The sequence below is a fragment of the Coregonus lavaretus genome, assembly GCF_964263955.1.
Source record: "Coregonus lavaretus genome assembly, contig: HAP1_SCAFFOLD_2988, whole genome shotgun sequence".
Lineage (NCBI taxonomy): Eukaryota > Metazoa > Chordata > Actinopteri > Salmoniformes > Salmonidae > Coregonus > Coregonus lavaretus.
In genome coordinates, this window is record NW_028156495.1 from 24,664 (window position 1) to 42,571 (window position 17,908).

General features: G+C 46.3%; 1 protein-coding gene across 1 annotated transcript in view; it reads right to left on the reverse strand.

Annotated features, from left to right (window-relative positions):
- The window catches only part of LOC311126293 (plexin-A4-like), a gene marked incomplete at its 5' end in the record, with an annotated part of 53,985 nt that overhangs the window by 12,044 nt on the left and 24,033 nt on the right, over positions 1–17,908 (reverse strand). The window contains 5 exons of the mRNA XM_084200302.1: positions 5,229–5,497; positions 10,688–10,830; positions 12,186–12,420; positions 14,306–14,458; positions 14,677–14,916. Coding sequence (XP_084056428.1) covers positions 5,229–5,497; positions 10,688–10,830; positions 12,186–12,420; positions 14,306–14,458; positions 14,677–14,916 — 1,040 coding nt within the window. The remainder of the gene's footprint in view (positions 1–5,228; positions 5,498–10,687; positions 10,831–12,185; positions 12,421–14,305; positions 14,459–14,676; positions 14,917–17,908) is intronic.

Consider the following 17,908-nt stretch of genomic DNA (forward strand, 5'->3'; position numbering starts at 1 on the left):
TGCGAGGGGGAGATGGAGGGAGTAGAGGGGGCTGACAGAGGAGAGGAAGGCGCAGAAATGCGACAGATGGTTGTGGAAGTCTCTCGTTAGTTAGTTTGCCTGGTGGTGTGCTTCAGCTGGGGTTGAGACAGGGCAGATGGGGATGTAGAAAAATGCGCGAGAGGAGAGTGGAGGAGAGGAGAGGAGAGGAGAGGAGAGGAGAGGAGAGGAGAGGAGAGGAGAGGAGAGGAGAGGAGAGGAGAGGAGAGGAGAGGAGAGGAGAGGAGAGGAGAGGAGAGGAGAGGAGAGGAGAGGTTTTCTTGGAAGCGGTGATGGGAAGCTGGTCTGCACACAGTGCCAAAGATGCCCTGCTTATGCACTTTGAGCATTGATTTAGTAATAAAGTAAATAGGCAAGGAGGGAGGGAGGAAAGAGAGAGAAAGAGAGATGGCCTGCGCAGAGGGAGGGGGGTAGAGAGAGAGCGGGAGATAGATGGATAGAGCGAGAGAAAGAGATGGAGAGAGAGAGAGTGAGAGAGAGAGGAAGACAGAGAGAGCGAGAGAGACAGAGAGAGGAAGACAGAGCGAGAGAGAGAGGGAGAGAAAGAGAGAGAGAGAGAGAGGAAGACAGAGAGAGAGAGAGAGAGAGAGAGAGAGAGAGAGAGAGAGAGAGAGAGAGAGAGAGAGAGCGGGAGAGAAAGAGGAAGACAGAGAGAGAGAGAGAGAGAGAGAGAGAGAGGGAGAGAGGAAGACAAAGAGAGATAGGGAGACAAACAGAGAGTGAGAGAGAGAGCGAGAGAGAGAGAGAGAGAGAGAGAGAGAGAGAGAGAGAGAGAGAGAGAGAGAGAGAGAGAGAGAGAGAGAGAGAGAGAGGATGCAGATGTCAGGACCAGAGGAGGAGAAGAGAGATAGAGAGAGGGAGGTGAGGGGGTGTTACTCCGAGCCCAGATTAAGCCTTCCCATCACAGCTGAGTGAGTCTGGGTGTCTCGTCTATTTTGGGCGGGTATCCAGGGCCAAGCAGCAAGACTGTGAGTGTGTGTTAGCGCTAGCAGCTAAAAGTTAGCCTTCACACTGAGGGTGACCGCGTGTGTTAGAACAAGCGGCTAACAGTTAGCCTCCACACTGAGGGTGACTGTGTGTGTTAACGCTAGCAGTTAACAGTTAGCCCATTACTGAGGGTGACGCCCCACCGCTAGCCCTCACAGAGACACACTGAAAGAGGCATGCTGGGATGTTGGAGGACTGCTGGGTGGAGTTTGCACCCGCCAGGGAGGGCTGTGGATGGCATGAGTGGATGAGCAGAAGAGGAGAAGGGAAGTGGTTTGAAGGATGGTGTGAGAAGATGTCAGAAGCCATGCTGGAGACGTATAGAAACAAAGGGCCACAGTTTGAGGTGTCTGAAGAGCCTGACGGATACAAGCTGGGCGTAGTGAGGGAAGGCCTAGAGTGGAAATGTGATTGAAATCCCTAGTTAGTGATCAGGGAGTTAGTAATTAAGTAAGTAAGTTAGTTAGTTAGTTAGGTAGGTAGGTCAGTAGGTAGGTAACCTCCTAAACACAGTCTATAATCAAATTAATAAACATGAATGATCCCCTGAGGGAAAATGTAATTCCTCACCCTAATGCCAACATGTTTAACATAGCATTGACCAGGTTATCAACACTCAAATGGGGCTAAAACAAAAGCAAAATGGGGCCTGGAAATGGTTACTAAGAAATCAGAGATAGAATGTCCCTCTCCCTCTGGTAGTGTTCCAGCAACTAGCCCCTCTAGTCTGGTAGTGTTCCAGCAGCTAGCCCCTCTAGTCTGGTAGTGTTCCAGCAACTAGCCCCTCTAGTCTGGTAGTGTTCCAGCAGCTAGCCCCTCTAGTCTGGTAGTGTTCCAGCAACTAGCCCCTCTAGTCTGGTAGTGTTCCAGCAGCTAGCCCCTCTGGTCTGGTAGTGTTCCAGCAACTAGCCCCTCTAGTCTGGTAGTGTTCCAGCAGCTAGCCCCTCTAGTCTGGTAGTTCCAGCAGCTAGCCCCTCTAGTCTGGTAGTGTTCCAGCAGCTAGACCCTCTAGTCTGGTAGCGTTCCAGCAGCTAGCCCCTCTAGTCTGGTAGTGTTCCAGCAGCTAGACCCTCTGGTCTGGCAGTGTTCCAGCAACTAGCCCCTCTAGTCTGGTAGCGTTCCAGCAGCTAGCCCCTCTAGTCTGGTAGTGTTCCAGCAGCTAGCCCCTCTAGTCTGGTAGTGTTCCAGCAGCTAGCCCCTCTAGTCTGGTAGTGTTCCAGCAGCTAGACCCTCTGGTCTGGTAGTGTTCCAGGAGCTAGACCCTCTGGTCTGGCAGTGTTCCAGCAACTAGCCCCTCTAGTCTGGTAGTGTTCCAGCAGCTAGCCCCTCTGGTCTGGCAGTGTTCCAGCAGCTAGCCCCTCTAGTCTGGTAGTGTTCCAGCAACTAGCCCCTCTAGTCTAGTAGTGTTCCAGCAACTAGCCCCTTTAGTCTGAGACGACTTTGATGTCTGCTTTGTGTTCTGTGTCTCTCAGAGCTTTTCTGTTGTATCAGGAGCTGCCAGCGGATCCCACATGAAAAATTTACTACAGTGTTATTTCTTCAGATAAAACTGTAGTTTTACTATAGTATTCTACAGTATACTACAACATTCTATAGTAAGTACCACACATGATCAAGTGATACTACAGTGTTTAGTATAGTATTCTACAGTATACTACAGTTTACTAAATAATTCTATAGTAAGTACTGTAGTATTCTATGGTAAATTGTAGTATTTTTTCATGTGGGATTGAAGGAGGGAGAGCCCCATTGTTTACTGTCTAGTAATGGCTCTGCCAGCTCTGGGTGCGATTAATCATGCCTTGGCCAGACAGCATTAATCAAATGCCGCATCAGAGTGTTGTCTGTTAAACGTCTCCTTTATGAGGTGAATATGGGGCTCATTTTCTGACACAACCCTGGCACAATGATACGCTCAATACGCTCCCATGTTAGTGAACAGCTAGCGAACAGAGGAATCTGTGTGTGTCTTCATTGGGGAGGAGGATTTGGCCCGAGGGAGGACGGAGGGTTTGCAATTGAAATTAGGAAGATGAAATTAATTTACGACATGCCTATCAAATCATTGGGGAGGCTGACTGAGCAGTGAGCATCCTGAGCAAATGTGTGATCCCTCACACAGGCAACGGCCACACGGAAACTTATTTTTCAAGGGTAAACGAGATGGTTACAACACCTCCAGAACCATATATGGTGATATGTTGTATTGAAGTTGCGGTACTGTATATACGATACAGACTGACTCACAGGGAAGTGTTGATTGAGCGGGGTGTAGCTAGGGCTTTTAACAATCCCATTTATTTTTCAAGTGAGGGTTTTTACAGATTTTTTAAATTGGATTCTCCGCTAATTAATCGTAATTATATTCTAATGATGTGCGTGTCAGAGACAAAGTGATCATTTCAATGTCATTGAAGTTAATTCCACATGTCACCGCCGTGAAACAGGGAATATGGAGCGATCAGGCATGGCCAATCAAAACAAATCAAATCACATTTTATTTGCAACATGCGCCGCATACAACAGGTGTAGACCTTACAGTGAAATGCTTACTTACAGACCTTGAGAAAATAAAAATAAAGTGTTGAGTAAAAAATTTATAAGTACAGTAGGGAGGCTATATACAGGGGGTATCGGTACAGAGTCAATGTGCGGGGGCACCGGTTAGTCGAGGTAATTGAGGTAATATGTACATGTGGGTAGAGTTAAAGTGACTATGCATAGATAGGGCGGCAGGTAGCTTAGTGGTTAAGAGCGTTGGGCCAGTAATCGAAAGGTCGCTGGTTCGAATCTCCGAGCCGACTAGGTGAAAAATATGTTGATGTGCCCTTAAGCAAGGCACTTAACCCTAATTGCTCCTGTAAGTCGCTCTGGATAAGAGCGTCTGCTAAATGACTAAAATGTAAATAATAGACAGTGTAGCAGCAGCGTAAAAGAGGGGGTGGGGGGGGGACAATGCCAATAGTCCGGGTAGTCATGATTAGCTGTTCAGGAGTCTTGGGGGTAGAAGCTGTTAAGAAGCCTTTTGGACCTAGACTTGGCGCTCCGGTACCGCTTGCCATGCGGTAGCAGAGAGAACAGTCTATGACTAGGGTGCCTGGAGTCTTTGACAATTCCTCTGACACCGCCTGGTATAGAGGTCCTGGATGTCAGGAAGCTTGGCCCCAGTGATGTACTGAGCCGTACGCACTACCCTCTGTAGTGCCTTGCGGTCGGAGGCCGAGCAGTTGCCATACCAGGCGGTGATGCAACCAGTCAGGATGCTCTCGATGGTGCAGCTGTAGAACTTTTTGAGGATCTGAGGACCCATGCCAAATCTTTTCAGTCTCCTGATCTGCTTGGTGCTTGTCTAATACACTAATTCAACAAAGTCAAGTTTCAAAGGGTGCATCCCAAATGGCACCCTATGGGCCCTGGTCAAAAGTAATGCACTACAAAGGGAATACGTGTTTTATCCTTATCTTTGTTTTAGCATAAACCAGACAATTCTAGAGAGTTAGAGTTGGATAAGAAGTACAAACATTGGTATTAATGATCAATTGAGAGAGGCTTGGACAGGGAAAACAAACCCACAGCAACAGTTGTCCATGACCATTCAATGGAAATCTATGAGTGTTAATGTGTAGGATAAAGCTAATGCAACATTGATGTTAGCATTATTCAGCTGTTCAGAGCTTAAATGCTTAAGAGCTCTGTGAAGGCCCAATCATTCACTCAGTCGCAGATAGAGAGAGAAGAGAGATATAAAGAGAGGTATAGATAGAGAGAGAGAGCGATAGAGAGAGAGCTAGAGAGAGAGAGAGAGAGAGAAGAGAGAGGTATAGATAGAGATATAGAGAGATAGAGGTATTGATAGAGAGATAGAGAGAGATATAAAGAGAGGAATAGATAGAGAGATAGCGAGAGAAGAGAGATATAAAGAGAGGGATAGAGAAAGAGAGAGAGAGAGAGAGAGAGAGAGAGAGAGAGAGAGAGAGAGAGAGAGAGAGAGAGAGAGAGAGAGAGAGAGAGAGAGAGGGAGAGAGAGAGAGAAGAAGTGTGTGTGAGTTTGTGCAGGTGTTCTGGGGAAGTGATGTCACTCACCTCTCTCACCAGACACAGAGAGGCGATGACAGAGCCAAGGCCTGTGTCTTAATGAGGCCAGAGATGGCCCATGAGAGGCCCACGAGAGTCACACACACACTTCTCCCCTCTCCCCTCACCTTCGGAGCAGCAGCTTGGGGTGGTTCTTGCTCTCCAGGTTGCGGTCGATGAGGTCAGAGAGCAGGTGCTTGAGGACGTCGGTGGCGTACTCCAGTTTGCTCTGCAGCATTGTCATGATGAGCGAGGCCACGTTGCCGCGGTCGCGCATGGAGAAGCCGCGCTGCGACTCGAGCGTGCGGATGAATGAGAGCAGGAAGACCTTGTTGTTGATGAGCTGGCCGAACAGCTTCAGGCCCTTCTCCACCTGCTCCTGTCTGTAGCCCGGCACCTGGGAGAGAGGGAGGAAAAGAAGAGAGGAAAGGGAGGAGAGAGGGATATGGTTAGATGACAATGGTCAAGGAGTCTCAGGGTCAGAGGTCAAAGTTGTCTCAGATACAGAGAGACTGCTGGGGTCAAGGAGACTTACAGTTATGCATGCATACATTTTACGTACAGGTGGTGCTTGGAATCAAATCCACTACCCTGGTGTTACAAGTGCCGTGCTCTACCAATTGAGCTACAAAGGACCACATGGTCAGAGAAAATACCTGGCCCAAGTCATGGGTGTAACATGGCAACACAACATCCCTAGTCGTGGGAGTAACATGGACCCAACACTAGAGGAATCAGACATCACAACATCCCTAGTCATGGGAGTAACATGGACCCAACACTAGAGGAATCAGACATCACAACATCCCTAGTCATGGGAGTAACATGGACCCAACACTAGAGGAATCAGACATCACAACATCCCTAGTCATGGGAGTAACATGGACCCAACACTAGAGGAATCAGACATCACAACATCCCTAGTCATGGGAGTAACATGGACCCAACACTAGAGGAATCAGACATCACAACATCCCTAGTCATGGGAGTAACATGGACCCAACACTAGAGGAATTAGACATCACAACATCCCTAGTCATAGGAGTAACATGGACCCAACACTAGAGGAATCAGACATCACAACATCCCTAGTCATGGGAGTAACATGGACCCAACACTAGAGGAATCAGACATCACAACATCCCTAGTCATGGGAATAACATGGACCCAACACTAGAGGAATCAGACATCACAACATCCCTAGTCATGGGAATAACATGGACCCAACACTAGAGGAATCAGACATCACAACATCCCTAGTCATGGGAGTAACATGGACCCAACACTAGAGGAATCAGACATCACAACATCCCTAGTCATGGGAATAACATGGACCCAACACTAGAGGAATCAGACATCACAACATCCCTAGTCATGGGAGTAACATGGACCCAACACTAGAGGAATCAGACATCACAACATCCCTAGTCATGGGAATAACATGGACCCAACACTAGAGGAATCAGACATCACAACATCCCTAGTCATGGGAGTAACATGGACCCAACACTAGAGGAATCAGACATCACAACATCCCTAGTCATGGGAATAACATGGACCCAACACTAGAGGAATCAGACATCACAACATCCCTAGTCATGGGAGTAACATGGACCCAACACTAGAGGAATCAGACATCACAACATCCCTAGTCATGGGAATAACATGGACCCAACACTAGAGGAATCAGACATCACAACATCCCTAGTCATGGGAGTAACATGGACCCAACACTAGAGGAATCAGACATCACAACATCCCAAGTCATGAGAGTAACATGGACCCAACACTAGAGGAATCAGACATCACAACATCCCTAGTCATGGGAGTAACATGGACCCAACACTAGAGGAATCAGACATCACAACATCCCTAGTCATAGGAGTAACATGGACCCAACACTAGAGGAATCAGACATCACAACATCCCTAGTCATGGGAGTAACATGGACCCAACACTAGAGGAATCAGACATCACAACATCCCTAGTCATGGGAATAACATGGACCCAACACTAGAGGAATCAGACATCACAACATCCCTAGTCATGGGAATAACATGGACCCAACACTAGAGGAATCAGACATCACAACATCCCTAGTCATGGGAATAACATGGACCCAACACTAGAGGAATCAGACATCACAACATCCCTAGTCATGGGAGTAACATGGACCCAACACTAGAGGAATCAGACATCACAACATCCCTAGTCATGGGAATAACATGGACCCAACACTAGAGGAATCAGACATCACAACATCCCTAGTCATGGGAATAACATGGACCCAACACTAGAGGAATCAGACATCACAACATCCCTAGTCATGGGAATAACATGGACCCAACACTAGAGGAATCAGACATCACAACATCCCTAGTCATGGGAGTAACATGGACCCAACACTAGAGGAATCAGACATCACAACATCCCTAGTCATGGGAATAACATGGACCCAACACTAGAGGAATCAGACATCACAACATCCCTAGTCATGGGAGTAACATGGACCCAACACTAGAGGAATCAGACATCACAACATCCCTAGTCATGGGAGTAACATGGACCCAACACTAGAGGAATCAGACATCACAACATCCCTAGTCATGGGAGTAACATGGACCCAACACTAGAGGAATTAGACATCACAACATCCCTAGTCATAGGAGTAACATGGACCCAACACTAGAGGAATCAGACATCACAACATCCCTAGTCATGGGAGTAACATGGACCCAACACTAGAGGAATCAGACATCACAACATCCCTAGTCATGGGAGTAACATGGACCCAACACTAGAGGAATCAGACATCACAACATCCCTAGTCATGGGAGTAACATGGACCCAACACTAGAGGAATCAGATATCACAACATCCAGACTCTGACTGACTATGGGGAAGAACTCATTCCATGGCCTTAGCATCTCCCATTCCAGCCAAAGCCATTATCACTCCACTGGATCAATTAGCTTTTAGCCCTGATTCTGTCTAATGACAGTGTGTGCTAATGATTCCAGCTCGGAATGTCGGCGTAGGAGGACATCTGGGAGAGCGAGGAGTTTAACACTCATTCTGCCTAGCACTTGTTTTTTTGAAGGTAGAGTACTTTTAACCAAGTCTTTTGAGAGCCCTGCCTATTTCTTTGACTCCAAACAATGAACGTTCTTCCCCTGAAAAGTTAATGCAAGATGAAAGCAGCGCGTGTGTGGTGTATTCCCCTCCACGGACGGAAATTATCCCTGCGCCGTTTACGCTAGTCAGTCGGCATGCGATTGCACCTACAGAGATTCAATGTTTTGATCCGTCAGGATCGATCGGAGTGAGCAGCACTCTCTCTACGCGACGCGTCTGTCAGGAGGCACATGTTTCCTTGCCGTCACTTTCCCCGAGAACACGGAACATCTGCGGTTTACACCGTGCGAGAGCTATTGTTAAAACAGTAGTCTATTTCATGACGTCTGACATTACACAAGGAGCAGAGAGACAGAGAGAGAGAGACAGAGAGAGAGAGAGAGAGAGAGAGAGAGAGAGAGAGAGAGAGAGAGAGAGAGAGAGACAGCGACACAGAGAGAGAGAGAGACAGCGACACAGAGAGAGAGAGAGAGAGAGAGAGAGAGAGAGAGAGAGAGAGAGAGAGTGGAGGATTGTTGAGATGTGTGTGCTGTGTTGTTCATCCTCTCTTGTCTGTTCGCATCAGCGGTGAGTTCAACATCCCACTGTAGCCCCATAATCAAACAACAGTCCCATTCAACATCCCACTGTAGCCCCATAATCAAACAACAGTCCCATTCAACATCCCACTGTAGCCCCATAATCAAACAACAGTCCCATTCAACATCCCACTGTAGCCCCATAATCAAACAACAGTCCCATTCAACATCCCACTGTAGCCCCATAATCGAACAACAGTCCCATTCATCATCCCACTGTAGCCCCATAATTAAACAACAGTCCCATTCAACATCCCACTGTAGCCCCATAATCAAACAACTGTCCCATTTAACATCCCACTGTAGCCCCATAATCAAACAACAGTCCCATTCAACATCCCACTGTAGCCCCATAATCGAACAACAGTCCCATTCAACATCCAACTGTAGCCCCATAATCAAACAACAGTCCCATTCAACATCCCACTGTAGCCCCATAATCGAACAACAGTCCCATTCAACATCCCACTGTAGCCCCATAATCAAACAACAGTCCCATTCAACATCCCACTGTAGCCCCATAATCAAACAACAGTCCCATTCAACATCCCACTGTAGCCCCATAATCAAACAACAGTCCCATTCAACATCCCACTGTAGCCCCATAATCAAACAACAGTCCCATTCAACATCCCACTGTAGCCCCATAATCAAACAACAGTCCCATTCAACATCCCACTGTAGCCCCATAATCAAACAACAGTCCCATTCAACATCCCACTGTAGCCCCATAATCAAACAACAGTCCCATTCAACATCCCACTGTAGCCCCATAATCGAACAACAGTCCCATTCAACATCCCACTGTAGCCCCATAATCAACAACATTCCCATTCAACATCCCACTGTAGCCCCATAATCAACAACATTCCCATTCAACATCCCACCTACTGATTACTATCACAAAAGCAGGAGAAAAGATAGGCAGACATTTTCCATATTCTCAGAGGAAAAATACAATGTATATCTTCTTCAGATTTAACAGGTAGGCCTAGAGTCGTCGCTAATATTAGTAAATTTGAGCAATTGAGATGAAATGGCGGTAGCTCTAGTCCTGTCAAAAAGAGAGAGCGAGAGAGAGATATTCAGTCCAATCAAATTCACACTACAAATTATGAATGTGCACTGTTGGAGATTGCCCATCCACTCTTTATTCGCTCCAAGCCCAATAAGGGCTATTTCCTGTATCATCTCCCACATCAATAACAATTAACCAGCTATCACCAGCCAGAGATGAGCCCACTGCTACTTTCATTAGGTTTCATTTCGCATTAAACCCCCTCATATAAGGGGACATTTATACCAATTAAAACATTATTATGTTTTCTTATAACGGGGAATTCTCATCAGGCACCCGCATGGTCAACTCTGAGCCTGTGAAATGGGGGCCTCGCAGCTAGAAGAAGTTAAATTATCACTGTCCATCATTGTTATTAGGGATTAAATATCTGGCTTGTCAGTTCAGGGTTGTTTTGCTTTTCTCTCTGCTAGACTTTTAATTTGTCCTCGGCTCTGAGAAACCGTCTTGTCACATGTTGTTACCATTACTAACAGGAGATTTGACTGCGTTTTAAAAAAAGAGCACCGCTGCGTCAAGCCCTAATGAAAGGCAGTGTTATTTGTTTACCGAGCCTGAGCGCAAACAACGACAGCTTTCATTTCACCCGTAACCCCACTGTGCCGGTAATTTACTTTTAAACTTTTACATTTTTTTTCTATTTGATTGAGAATGCATTGATGGAAAGCACTTTTTCTATGTCAGGGATTTAATGACGAACAATGTTTAGGACCTAAACGAAAGTGATATTCAGTCAGGTAGATGATAGGGCAGCTGTTGTGATATTTGGTCAGGCAGTTGACATGGAAGCTCTTACCTCCAGGTCCCTAAGAACAGGGTGCTCCTCTATGCCAGGGAAGAGGACCCTCATGGTGTAGGCCCTGTAGTCCAGGAAAGGGATGCCCACTCCGTCCAGGTCACTGGTCAACTCATGGATGTCTGTCTGCAGCTCGGCAAAGGCTGAGGGGATAAACGGACAGTCTTCTTAAAGGTAGAGTCAGCGACATACGATCTGTGAAGCAAACCAGTGCACATGCGCAGATACTGTCTGTAACTGTGTGAGAGTGATGTCTTGCATCTTACTCATCGCAAACTGCGGTGCTGCTCATGCAACGTCATTTCGCTGACTCTACCTATAAGTATTTCTATTGACAGTGGTGGAAAACATACCCAATTATCATACTTCAGTAAAAGTAAAGATACCTTAATTGAAAATGATTCAAGTAAAAGTGAAAGTCACCCAGTAAAATACTACTTGAGTAAAAGTCTAAAAGTATTTGGTTTTAAATATACTTAAGTATAAAAAGTAAATGTAATTACTAAAATATACTTAAGTATCAAAAGTAAAAGTATAAATCATTTCAAATTCCTTATATTAAGCAAACCAGACGGCACCATTTTCTTGTATTTTTAATTTACGGATAGCCAGGGGCACACTCCATCACTCAGACATCATTTACAAACGAAGCATGTGTATATAGTGAGCCGCCAGATCAGAGGCAGTAGAGATGACCAGGGATGTTCTCTTGATAAGTGCATGAATTGGACCATTTTCCTGTAACAGGGAAAATGTATGGAGTAAAAAGTACATTATTTTCTTTAGGAATGTAGTGAAGTAAAAGTAAAAGTTGTCAAAATATAAATAGTAAAGTAAAGTACAGATACCCCTAAAAAATACTTAAGTAGTACTTTAAAGTATTTTTACTTAAGTAATTTACACCACTGTCTTTTGAGATATACTACCACTGTGAGAGTACTGGGTGTAGATGTAACATTGGAGTGCACTGTTCAGCATAGCACTACATTATTGGGTTACTGACTCTGCATATGATACTGAGTATAACAAGTGTCCAGAGTTTTTCCTGGTCAGGTATGTGGTCAGGAAAAACTCCTGGCTCTCTGTAAAACCCCCTAGCCCTTTCAGTGGGAACAGAAACAGTTTACACAGTTCAGTGTCTCTGTAAACCCCCCTAACCCTTTCATTGTTAACAGGAACAGTTTACACAGTTCAGTGTCAACTGGCTGGTGGACGAGACACACCACAATGCACTTTGAGATCTGACAAACCAAGCTATCTGAAACATAGAAATGGAATGACTAGAATGTGTATCTCAACGATCTGACCTCCTTCCCTTACCCCTGGCCCCTTACCCTCTTTACACCTCATTGTCAACAGGTGGTTGGTTGGACAACTTGGATACTAGAAACACCACAATGCACTTTAAGATTCACACTAAAAGACTGCTTTCCGATCTATCAAAACATAGAAGTGGAATTCCTAGAATGTGAATCTTCACTAGAATGTGAATCCTTACCCTCTTTACACTCCAGGGCCACACGAGACTCCAGGTTGTCCATCTGCATCTGCAGCCTCTTCAGGGTGAGGTCGCTCTCGCGTGACTTGCGTTTGTAGGCAATGAGCACTATCACAATGAAGAAGATGAGCAGGGCGCCGGCGCCGGTGATGCTGATGATGGCTGTGCTACTCAGCGGACTGTCTGACGTGATGTGGACCACGCCCGGGGAGAACTCGATGCCGCCCACACGGGCCTGGGGAGGGAGAGACAGGGGAGAGGGGGTGAGAGACAGGGGAGAGAGGGTGAGAGACAGGGGAGAGAGGGTGAGAGGCAGGGGAGAGGGGTGAATGACAGGGGAGAGGGGGTGAGAGACAGGGGAGAGGGGTGAGAGACAGGGGAGAGGGGTGAGAGACAGGGGAGCGGGGTGAGAGACAGGGGAGAGGGGTGAGAGAGGGTGTGTGACACGGGAGAGGTGTGAGAGACGGGAGAGGGGGTGAGACACAGGGGAGAGGGGTGAGAGACAGGGGAGAGGGGTGAGAGACAGGGGAGAGGGGTGAGAGACAGGGGAGAGGGGAAAGGGGTTATTGTGTGGACACACTGAGACCGGGGCATACCATAACCCAAGCGTGATTCTGAAGCTTTTGTCGTTGTGAACCTCCTGGGGAGGTGTCACCAGAAACGTTGTATTCCATAAAACAGAAGTCATATTCCAGTGGTTGTTATGAAACAGAAGTCATATTCCAGTGGTTATTATGAAAAAAAACTATGTACAGTCGTGGTCAAACGTTTTGAGAATGACACAAATACTAATTTTCACAAAGGCTGCTGCCTCAGTTTTGATGATGGCAATTTGCATATACTCCAGAATGTCATAAAGAGTGATCAGATGAATTGCAATTAATTGCAAAGCCCCTCTTTGCCATGAAAATGAACTTAATCCCCAAAAAACATTTCCACTGCATTTCAGCCCTGCCACAAAAGGACCAGCTGCCATCATGTCAGTGATTCTCTCGTTAACACAGGTGAGAGTGTTGACGAGTACAAGGCTGGAGATCACTCTGTCATGCTGATTGAGTTAGAATAACAGACTGGAAGCTTTAAAAGGAGGGTGGTGCTTGAAATCATTGTTCTTCCTCTGTTAACCATGGTTACCTGCAAGGAAACACGTGCCGTCATCATTGCAACTTCTCCCAACCATCCAAGAACAGTTTGGTGACGACCAATGCCTTTTCCAGCATGATGGAGCACCTTGCCATAAGGCAAAAAATTATAACTAAGTGGCTTGGGGAACAAAACATCGACATTTTGGGTCCATGGCCAGGAAACTCCCCAGACCTTAATCCCATTGAGAACTTGTGGTCGATCCTCAAGAGGCGGGTGGACAAACAAAAACCCACAAATTCTGACAAACTCCAAGCATTGATTATGCAAGAATGTGCTGCCATCAGTCAGGATGTGGCCCAGAAGTTAATTGACAGCATGCCAGGGCGGATTGCAGAGGTCTTGAAAAAGAAGGGTCAACACTGCAAATATTGACTCTTTGCATGAACTTAATGTAATTGTCAATAAAAGCCTTTGACACTTGTAATTATACTTCAGTATACCATAGTAACATCTGACAAAAATATCTAAAAACACTGAAGCAGCAAACTTTGTGAAGACCAATACTTGTGTCATTCTCAAAACTTTTGACCACGACTGTAAGTGGTTTTATGAAATGAGACAATTGTGAATCAGCGGGAAGAAAATGCATCTTGAATGGTCCAATGTTATACACTAATAAAACAGAGCAGAGAGAGACATATTGCCTTGATGTCTGTCTAGCTCTATTTTACGGTAATGCGTCTGGTGGCCTTTCTCTCTTCTTCTGCTGCCCATCAATCATTGGTCCAGGTGGCAGAGCAGGAAACGTCTCAGAACTACAAATGGAACCTTTATTGAGTTTGTGTCTGCCTAATCCCTCTTATTGAAACGGTTATTTGTTGTTTCTCTGTTCGAACGATGAGAGTGGACAGTATAACCCAAGGGTCCGATTGGATTACAGTCTGGGCCTGGCCCAGGACAGCACGAGGGTGGAGGGGTGGAATGGGGACCAGTGTATGTGTATGTGCCTGTGTGTGTGTGTGTGTGTCACTCACCAGGACTTTGTGTCGCCCCGTCAGGTTGGGCGACTCACACAGCAGCTGGTTGTCTGACACGGTCAACAGACAAGGTTTATCACCAATCAGAACCGTGTAGTTCAGCTTGCCGTTATTGCCATTGGTATTGGTGGGAGGGAGGAAGTTCCGCCCCTGAGAAACAGGAAGGACATGATATTGGACTGGGTAAGGTATTGTTTTTGGAAAATGCTATGCATACATTTGATATTACTAGACTATGTAGAATATATACATGTAACAAAACTGTGTGCAGAAGTTTGTTATGTATGTATGCATGCATGTGTGTGTATGTGAGAGGGTGAGTGAGTGAGTGAGAGAGAGAGAGAGAGATAATCAAATCCCCCCTTCACCTTCAGTATGATGGGTGAGCCAGGCTTGAGCTCCAGCACCCCGGACACATGGAGGGGTTCGAACTCGGGGTTGGGGTAGTAGATGAACGCCGTGTTGTTGAGGGCCAGCACGGCCTGCACGTCGTCCAGGATGAAGCCAAACTCATCAGGCCGTGCTGGCACCTCCCTCTGCCTGCCCAGGCTGATGGGCAGCTCTGGGGCCTGGCACAGCATGGACATGGGGCTGAACACCTGGCATATCTGTGGGCAGAGAGGAGAGGGCACAGGGTGATGAGTATGGCCGCTATTTTATATAATTATAGTATATTTATTTTATAGTGGGACGGATGCCATTAAAACATTGACACATAGGACGGGCCGTGCTTTAGGTTGCGCTAATTTCCAGCATTAGTCACTAGATTATAATTTTTTTAAACAACATTTTAGGGGGTAGATCAGCTTTAATATTGCAGATATATTGTAAATTCCATCTATCTGACTGCATTTAAAAACAATATATATTTATTTATTTAACCTTTATTTAACCAGTTGAGAACAAGTTCTCATTTACAACTGCGACCTGGCCAAGATAAAGCAAAGCAGTGCGATAAAAACAACAACACAGAGTTACATATGGAATAAACAAAACGTACAGTCAAATCAAATCAAATCAAATCAAATTTTATTGGTCACATGCGCCGAATACAACAGGTGCAGACATTACAGTGAAATGCTTACTTACAGCCCTTAACCAACAGTGCATTTATTTTAAACAAAAAAAGTAAGAATAAAACAACAACAAAAAAGTGTTGAGAAAAAAAGAGCAGAAGTAAAATAAAGTGACAGTAGGGAGGCTATATATACAGTAAAATAAAGTGACAGTAGGGAGGCTATATATACAGGGGGGTACCGTTGCATAGTCAATGTGCGGGGGCACCGGCTAGTTGAGGTAGTTGAGGTAATATGTACATGTGGGTAGAGTTAAAGTGACTATGCATAAATACTTAACAGAGTAGCAGCAGCGTAAAAAGGATGGGGTGGGGGGGGCAGTGCAAATAGTCTGGGTAGCCATGATTAGCTGTTCAGGAGTCTTATGGCTTGGGGTTAGAAGCTGTTGAGAAGTCTTTTGGACCTAGACTTGGCACTCCGGTACCGCTTGCCGTGCGGTAGCAGAGAGAACAGTCTATGACTAGGGTGGCTGGAGTCTTTGACAATTTTGAGGGCCTTCCTCTGACACCGCCTGGTATAGAGGTCCTGGATGGCAGGGAGCTTTGCCCCAGTGATGTACTGGGCCGTACGCACTACCCTCTGTAGTGCCTTGCGGTCAGAGGCCAAGCAGTTGCCATACCAGGCGGTGATGCAACCAGTCAGGATGCTCTCGATGGTGCAGCTGTAGAATTTTTTGAGGATCTGAGGACCCATGCCAAATCTTTTTAGTCTCCTGAGGGGGAATAGGCTTTGTCGTGCCCTCTTCACGACTGTCTTGGTGTGTTTGGACCATGATAGTTCGTTGGTGATGTGGACACCAAGGAACTTGAAGCTCTCAACCTGTTCCACTACAGCCCCGTCGATGAGAATGGGGGCGTGCTCAGTCCTCTTTTTTTTCCTGTAGTCCACAATCATCTCCTTTGTCTTGGTCACGTTGAGGGAGAGGTTGTTGTCCTGGCACCACACGGCCAGATCTCTGACCTCCTCCCTATAGGCTGTCTCATCGTTGTCGGTGATCAGGCCTACCACTGTTGTGTCGTCGGCAAACTTAATGATGGTGTTGGAGTCGTGCCTGGCCATGCAGTCATGGGTGAACAGAGAGTACAGGAGGGGACTGAGCACGCACCCCTGAGGGGCCCCCGTGTTGAGGATCAGTGTGGCAGATGTGTTGTTACCTACCCTTACCACCTGGGGGCGGCCCGTCAGGAAGTCCAGGATCCAGTTGCAGAGGGAGGTGTTTAGTCCCAGGATCCTTAGCTTAGTGATGAGCTTAGAGGGCACTATGGTGTTGAATGCTGAGCTGTAGTCAATGAATAGCATTCTCACGTAGGTGTTCCTCTTGTCCAGGTGGGAAAGGGCAGTGTGGAGTGCGATAGAGATTGCATCATCTGTGGATCTGTTGGGGCGGTATGCAAATTGGAGTGGGTCTAGGGTTTCTGGGATTATGCTGTTGATGTGAGCCATGACCAGTCTTTCAAAGCACTTCATGGCTACAGACGTCAGTGCTACGGGTCGGTAGTCATTTAGGCAGGTTATCTTAGAGTTCTTGGGCACGGGGACTATGGTGGTCTGCTTGAAACATGTTGGTATTACAGACTCAGTCAGGGACATGTTGAAAATGTCAGTGAAGACACTGTCAATAACACAATAGAAAATCTATATACAGTGTGTGCACATGTAGTAAGTTATGGAGGTAAGGCAATAATTAGGCCATAGTGCAAAATAATTACAATTTAGTATTAACACTGGAGTGATAGATGTGCAGAAGATAATGTACAAATAGAGATACTGGGGTGCAAATAAGCAAAATCAATAACAATGTAAATAACAATATGGGGATGAGGTAGTTGGGTGGGCTAATTACAGATGGGCTGTGTACAGGTGCAGTGATCGGTAAGCTGCTCTGACAACTGATGCTTAAAGTTAGTGAGGGAGATAAGTGTCTCCAGCTTCAGAGATTTTTGCAGTTTGTTCCAGTCATTTGCAGCAGAGAACTGGAAGGAATGGCGGCCAAAGGAGATGTTGGCTTTGGGGATGACCAGTGAGATATACCTGCTGGAACGCATCCTACGGGTGGGTGTTGCTATGGTGACCAATGATCTAAGATAAGGCGGGGATTTGCCTAGAAGTGATTTATAGATGACCTGGAGCCAGTGGGTTTGGCGACGAATATGTAGTGAGGGCCAGCCAACGAGAACGTACAGGTCACAATGTCTGACAATGTGGTCCTCTGTAGCTCAGCTGGTAGAGCACGGCGCTTGTAACGCCAAGGTAGTGGGTTCGATCCCCGGGACCACCCATACACAAAAATGTATGCACGCACGACTGTAAGTCGCTTTGGATAAAAGCGTCTGCTAAATGGCATATTATTATTATTATTATTTACAATGGTGTGTAGTATATGGGGCTTTGGTGACAAAACGGATGGCACTGTGATAGACTACATCCAATTTGCTGAGTAGAGTGTTGGAAGCTATTTTGTAAATGGCATCGCGAAGTCAAGGATCGGTAGGATAGTCAGTTTTACGAGGGCATGTTTAGCAGC